Here is a 7,826-nt window from a genome sequence, read left to right as displayed (position 1 = left end):
GGAAAGGGGGTTGCACCCAGGTCTCAGGAAACCAAATTCTCATATTTTCCCTATGTGCTGTCTGATCAAAATAAACTGAAAACTATCCCAATGACCTCTCCATTGTTCCAAGCACTCTTCTTGACATAGAAAATACAACACTCATCCTAAAGGTATGGGTGGACTCAGAGGAATAGATTATTACTCACTATCTCTTCTAAATTCTTGCCAGACTTTTCTCTCAAAACCTTTTATAACTTGTGTTCCAAACAGCTAATCTCCAGAACGATATCTTAACAATTTGCTAACAATCCCCTAATTGCCAAATCAGAGAGATCCTCCCATCTTTGTATTCCCCAAGCTCTTTGCTGACCACTCTCCTCACCTGAGCTTCACAGCCTCCCCCTCCAAACATGGTTCATGCTTTTTTTTTTCCATCTTGCTTTTATATCTGTGATTTTATTGATGCTCTTCTTTCTGCCAGGAGTATTCTTCTACCACTTCTTTCCCTGTTCAAATCCTAGTCCTCATGCAAAGCACAACTCAAAGCAGTCTCTTCCTGAAGCCTTCCTCTGTTTGCTTAAATGCAATCTTTCCCCCTTGTAAAACCAGTAGAAATTGTTATCATGCTGGCCACCTCGGATCCCCTGCTGGAGAAAGCACAGTTGACTAATCCTCCCAACTGCCATCTCTCAATCTACCACCTGTTCGTGCCAAGACTGTCTTTTTCTAGCTCTTTCCAGCCAGTGACTAAGCTAGATGCTGATACTAGTGCTGGCCTGTTCCTGCAAGACTCGGACGCCTCTATGGGGCAACTTTGACCTGGCTGAAACATTTGTGGAATTATACTGCATCTGGGAGGCTCTGTCTTCTTTTATTTCCTCTCCTTTCATAGCTGTTTGAAGACTGTTCCTGCCTATTTCTGCTTTTTCCCCCTTATCCTTCATGCTGTTTTCTCCAGTGAATTCCTTACACAAGTCCCATCTTAGTGCCTGCTTTTCAGAATACCTGAACTGACACGTTGCTTTTACAACATTGACCATGTTCTACCTTAGAGTATAAGTAATGAGATAAATGGCTCGTGCTCCTGTTGGGCTGTCATCCCTGAGCATAGAGACTGACATTGTCAATTTTATGATTCCAAATTATCTCTTATAGTACTTTGCATATGCTCAGTATCCAAAGCAGTTTGTTGAGTGAATATTGATTATAGTCTACTCGTATAATTATATAAAGCTTAAAAAACACCTTTACATTTTGGTAAAGCAAAACAACAACAAGAAAAAGCCCACAAAAAGAAAACACCTTTACATGTTTTATCTTAGTGGAGCATCCCAGTAATCCTAAAAAGTAGATATGCCAAGCCACTAAGAGAAGTAGACTTCACAGAAAGATGAGATTCACTGGACTTGTTTGACAGTTGTTGTAGTCCAGATTGTGTTCTCAGAGACCACAAGGAATATGCAATCAACTTCACAGCATACAAATTCAATATGCCCAACCTAGTTACCAACTTTGGATACTTCCATTTGGAAGAACAAGTTATAATTTATAATCCTAATGTAAGAGAATATTTCTTCTGGCTTTAGGATGATGCCAGGCTTCTCTTGTGATTTAACCTTTTACAACTGACTTCATGCTGATGCTCTGAAAGGGGTAAGAGACAGGGAGACTGGAGGAAAATGTGCACGTTTCTCTTTGAGATGCAACATTTTGATTCCAAGAGATAATAGCTATTGGAGATTTGGGGATTCAACTAGACTTCACAAACCTCTTCACATCAAGCAAACAAACAGAGCAGTGAATTTTCAACAAGAAGAAGAAAGAGTAAGAGCAGGAATATTTGTCCCAAGTGAAGAAAAAGAATTCATCTTTACCTGTTTAGCAGGATTTTTGTTTTTTCCTTCCAGCATTGTCAGCTCAGGATTTACTTGCCCATTTTTAACTTTCTCGATAGAACCATACTCGTACATTCCATCTGACGACAATGGTGAGTCCTGGGGGTCTTGCTGTGGGACAATATCCTTTGTAATGTCTCTAAGTGAGACTTCAGGAATACTGCACAGATGAATAATAAGGCACAGAGTGAGCATCAAGGAGGAGAAGATGAACATGACCTGGAATTCTGTGCCGAGCACTCTTCCCAGTTCCAGATGGGCCCAGTCTATGGCACCCAAAAGGTAACCCAGGGCACCTCCAAAACCTGGAAAGCAAGAAAGAGCTTATTAGCATATTTAGCCACCAGTTCCCTTTTCCATCATGCACAGGCCCTCCCCTTTAGTGGAAAAGTTCCTGAAAATAGCAGAGACACCTTGGGTAGGATGGAAGAGGCAACACAGCAAGAGGCTAAGATTTTTGCAACCTGTTGGTGTGGGTTCGAGTTCCAGCTTTAACATTCACTTGCTGTGACCTTGGGCTTCCTTACTTTCAACATGGTGGTAGTAATAAAAGAGTAGCCTACTAGTGGGGTTATGATTTGAATATAGAAACTGTTCAGAATAGTGCCAGAGACACACTGTGGCCTTTTCAAACTGCACTCCTTGTACTGCTTCCAAAGTTAAATTCCTCATCTGAAAGAGCCTCAAAGAAAACCAAATTCTGACAGCAATAAAATCTAATGATTCATATTGTCATTTTTCTATCAGTAAGCTTTCTAGGGTAATGCAAACTTGCAAAGACCAAACAACCTCAAAAGGTTCCTTCTTTCCTCTATTAGAACTTCCCAGTACTTGTTCCCAGCTGATAGCTACAGAAATAATAAGATTTAAACATGCCTTTTTAAAAATAATCTTATATTATCCCTAAAACTTCAACCTGATGTTTTTTAGTGCTTACTTTATTTGCTTATGCCTAAATCCAGTGTCTCCTAAGGGACACTGGCAAAGGTCTCTTCAAAATTGATCCCATTCTAATGATCTAATATTTGAAATTCCACATTAGTGATTCATTCCCTTGAGTTCCTGTTTTAAAACACAGTTGGCTCTCCATATCCTCAGGTTTCACATCTGTGGATTCAACCACCCTCAGAGTGAAAGTATTCAAAAATAAATAAATAAACAAGAGATTACCCAAAAAAAGTTTTAAAAAATCAAATGCTAAAAATACAATGTAACAACTATTTATATAGCACTTCTGTTAAATTTTGAATTATAGGTAACCTAGAGATGATTTAAAGTATACAGGAGAATGTATATAGGCCGTATGTGAATATTATGCCATTTTATATCAAGAACTTGAGCATCTGTGGATCTGGGTATCCCCATGGGATCCCAAAACCCATACCCAGTGGCTACTGAGGATAACTGTGTAAGTGATTACAACATGGGCAATACATTACACTACTCGGCACCACAGTAGTAAGTGTTCTTCAGATGTTCCTTCTGGCACTGATATCAGCAACTCTGGGGAACACTGGGCTTAAAGGGGGATGTACCATGAAATGGGAGGATGTCCAGGGAATAAAACAGTTGAATGACAAACATTGTCTACAAGCTTCTATAGGCTGATCCTTCTGTCAGAACCCCTTAAATGTCAATCTCCCCTCAGTCCTTACTGAATACACAATATCTACCAAGACAGACTGGCTTTTGTTTTTGCTTTTCTAATGAGTTAGATCTCCATTATATTTCTCAAAGATAGTATCCTCACTAATTAAGGAACCAAAAAAGATAAGAGAACTCTCTTTTACCCTAAACATTTAAACTTCACATAAACCCTGAAGAGCACAAACCTAAATGCCAGTACTATGAATCCTTTTATCCTGAATTGTGGGAGAATAGACATTTTGGTCCCTTCACATTCTAGTTAGTTACAATTTAGCAGAGACCACTTGCAGAAGACAAACTTTCTAATCACTGGATTCCAAGAAAAAGAGCATTATTATTATGCCCTAAGTTTTGAAGTGTCTTAAGGCAAATTAATGGCAAGTTGTGGCCAATGGGATATAATGATGTAAGACATAGATTTTCTGGCATCAAGAAAGTTATGGTCCAGTATGGGAAATAGTCATATACATAAATAGATAGATGACATCATGATGAAGTGCCCCGGATCTGAGAGAAAGAAGAGGTCTGTAAGGCAACCATGTTCTATTACTGATTCAGAGGGAAGTTCTAGAATTTGTGATGCCTCCGGTCATCAGTAGACAATGATACTCTTTATTCGATTGTGAACATGCAGAAGATGTCAGAGATCATATGTCAAGCCAAGCAATCAATCAGTAAGAATGTATTAAATGTCCTTCTCCTTACCTCTACCCCATAGGAAACCCAAAAACATCTCTAGACATTGTCAAATGTCCCCCGGCAGGGGACGAGCAGGGGTTGTTAGTATAGTATCCCCAGTTGAGAATCCCTGACCTGAATGAACCTTATGACAAACTCACCCATTACTTTTTTAGAAACCATTAATCATTTGTAGATGGATCAATGCTTGTCATATTGCCATTTAATTTTCCTATTACTTATGCTGCTCTCCTTCAAATTTATCCTTCTGCTTAGTATTTCCAGTTGGCATAGCTAGGGGGACATAGAGCAGAAGGCCATTTGAAAAAATAAATCCTCCACTGTGCAATGAAATGGTAGTTTATATGGATAAAAATATATGAATATAGACCTAACAATGAATATATATTAGATATTAATTTGAATTATCAAGTCCTACAATTGAAAGGTTTCTTAGTCCAGTTGTATGTCTACTGACTTAGACTAGTTCAATAACTAAACTAGTAACTGAGCACTAAATATATGTAAAGGATTCTACTAGCTTCTGTGGGTATACACACAGTATAAGATAAGACACAGTACCTTCAACTCTTTTCCAGAAGGTCATTGCAAGTGGAAAAAGCTACTTTCAAAAACTCCTAATAAATGATCAGCTGACACTATGATTTGGATACTTGGAGAGTACAGAGGAGCTTCAAAGAGTCAATTGTTGATTGGTGATTGGTTATTGGTGCCAAAACAATCTTATTATTAATAATCATTACAGGATTGCTCTTAATTAGAAGTGAAGTTCCTAAGAGTTTCATATATCAGCAAATGTAAAATTTTTAGAGAAAGAACAATGTTTGAGGAATTAGACAAGAAACACCAGGCTGCGATGGTTCGGTGACAGAAGACAGCAGGGAAGATGGGGTTTGATTTTCAGTCTCCACTTGTGCTTCCTCATCATGAGAATTTGGGCACTCTTCTCTGAGGCATGGGGGTGGTGCTGCCGCCTCATGTGTTTGTGAGGGTTAATACAATGACACATGGAGGTACCAGCATAGAGACAGAACTGGGGCTAAAGCCAAGTGCCCTGCTGACTCCCTACAGAAACCCTAAACCAAAACCTCCCTCCCCCAGAAGCAAGAGTAACAACTACTACACTCAACTCACTGAAGACAATCTTACGAGAATGGGCTAATTAGATTAGGCCCAATGATTAGAATTGGTGTCTCGTTCTGAGAGCTGAGACCTGGGCTTTTCCTGACCCTAGAGTGCAAGTACTGTGAAAAAAAAAAAAATCTATCTCAAAGGTGGAAGGAGTAAAACTGCACCTGCCTGACTTAAAATATCTGGCAGAAAATATTCTACAGCGGTGTTTTTCACATTTTAATATGTACCTTAATCACAAGGCTGTCTTGTTAAAATGCAGGTTTTCTTTCTGAAGGCCTAAGATGGGACCTGAGGCTTTAAATTCTTTTCATGGTTGCCAGTGACAACCCTGCTGCTGATCCAAATATCACTCACTGAGTAGCCAGACAACAGACAGTTTCCAACAAGTCTGCCCACCCTCATCTGACATTCTGGAGGAAAGGGAACTCATTGTCATAGAGTATTTGACCAATAATTCATAATTGAAGAAGCAAGATTATTTATAGTTCTGTAAAATTAAAGGTGTTGGGACCAGCAGATGGCATAATGGTTACATTGCTGGACTTCCACGTAGTCAATCGCAATCCCAGACCCAGCAGCTTAAAACTCATGCAGGGCATGTGTGTATGCATGCCCAAAATCCCAAGAGGAGAAGGGATTGTGGCATGCCCATCCCCCAAAATGGTTATTTCTTGCTTTCTGTCTCTCTGTCTCTCTAGGAAGGACATGGGCCCTATGAAAAAAATATCTAAAAAAAAAAATTAGGAGTGTTATGCAGACATCAATAGGGTTCTATGATTTGTATTAAGTTTTGTGGCCTGCTAGTGAAATCACCCCCAAAAAATTACAGAAGAGTTCATAGTTTTATTGCCTTATAAAGGTTAACCAGGTTTTTATCTAACCTAGTATTTTTCTTTTGCTAGTCCTAAATACACATAGTTTCTGCAAGAGCTTAGAGAAATTTTTTTTTTCTCTTCCCCATTGGTTCCCTCATAAATCACCTTGAAAAATGCTGTTATTAACTTAGAGAATTACTGATATAAGTTAAGTATCCCTTATCTAAAATGCTTGGGACCAAAAGCATTTGCAAATTTCAGATTTTTTAATATTTGCATATACATAATGATATATCTTGAGGATGATACCAAGTCTAAACACAAAATTCATTTATGTTTTATATACACCATATACACACAACTCAAATGTAATTTTATACAAGCATATTGCACTGGAGCATTTTGACTGCAACCTGTTACAGAAGGTTGAGTGTGAAATTTTCTATTTCTAGTGTCTTGTAAGCACTCAGAAAGTATAGATTTGGGTGCATTTCAGATTTTGAATTTTAAGATCCAGAATATTCAACCTGTATCCTCTTCTCCTTGAGAGAAGGAGAAAGCAGGAAAAACTTTATCCTAAAGCTACTGTAGGATGTAGCTGTAAGTTAAAGCATTAAGACACAACATACCCGAAGGGATATTGGACCACTGGAGAAATTATCCTAATAGAATATTAAAATACTGGAACCAAACACTTAAACTTGATCTATTTACACTTTCAGATAGGGTGAGGGCCAGTAGAGGAGAGTAGGAATTCATTGAAGGCTTTCCTTTTTGCTTCCTCTGCTTAAATAAAAGATGTTACCATCAAAGGTAGTCTCCCACAAAAAACCTAGTCACCTCACCTACAACAGAGGTTAATCATCTCACCATTTCACCACCTCCCACATCTGCAACCAGGCTGCATTCATCTCTACTGCCAAGATCGGCCTCTTTAGGGCCCCTGGAATCAATCTCCAGACTTTTGGACAAGCATAAGCTGGAGGATCCAAGGACATCTGCAGCCACATTAGATATAAGCTTTTATAAAGAAGGGTCCAGCTGGCTCCTCCTTCACAGAGCCAGGCTGTGTTGTCAAACTCAGATCAGAACTAACCTCATGAGAATGAATAGCTTTAGCAGACAGATGTCCTATTTCATAACTAATGATACAACTTGAAAAATGTTTTTTCCTGGAGGGGAAAAAAGCCTCAGTATTTAAAAATGTGTATTTTTTTTCCCCTTTAGTCCACAATATAATAGGCAAAATAGGAAACTGGAGGACTTTCAGACCATGCTATCTCAAGGACCAGGGTAACTGAAAGGCATCTAAGTCAAACTCTACACATGCCTTACATCTGTAAATGCCTCCCTGCACCAGACATATATCTTAGCCAGCTCAACACCAATGGTGAGACAGTTCAAATACAGAGACTTTTAAAATAGTGCTGATGGCACTTCCAAAGGAAGACAAACATGCTTTCCTGCATTCCAATGAGGTTTATGTGAGAGTAATTCTGATTATTTTCAACATGTAGAGGAACAGCAATGAAAGTGTTAGATTAGGTATAGGGTTCCTACTTATGCCCACTATATACATACTAAATCCTAGAGTGTTAACATAGGTACTAGATACCACGTGTGTGTGTGTGTGTGTGTGTGTGTGTGTGTGTGT

General features: G+C 38.8%; 1 protein-coding gene across 1 annotated transcript in view; it reads right to left on the bottom strand.

The window, feature by feature from the left end:
• Positions 1–7,826, bottom strand: part of SLC45A2 (solute carrier family 45 member 2) — a 37,308-nt gene that overhangs the window by 14,936 nt on the left and 14,546 nt on the right. Inside the window, exon 4 of the mRNA XM_006156353.1 lies at positions 1,857–2,182. Within this exon, the coding sequence (XP_006156415.1) occupies positions 1,857–2,182 (326 nt within the window). The remainder of the gene's footprint in view (positions 1–1,856; positions 2,183–7,826) is intronic.

The sequence above is a fragment of the Tupaia chinensis genome, unplaced genomic scaffold, assembly GCF_000334495.1.
Source record: "Tupaia chinensis unplaced genomic scaffold, TupChi_1.0 Scaffold000489_1, whole genome shotgun sequence".
Taxonomy (NCBI): domain Eukaryota; kingdom Metazoa; phylum Chordata; class Mammalia; order Scandentia; family Tupaiidae; genus Tupaia; species Tupaia belangeri.
Note: the sequence above shows the minus strand (reverse complement) of the source record. Positions and strands in the feature narration are given on the sequence as shown.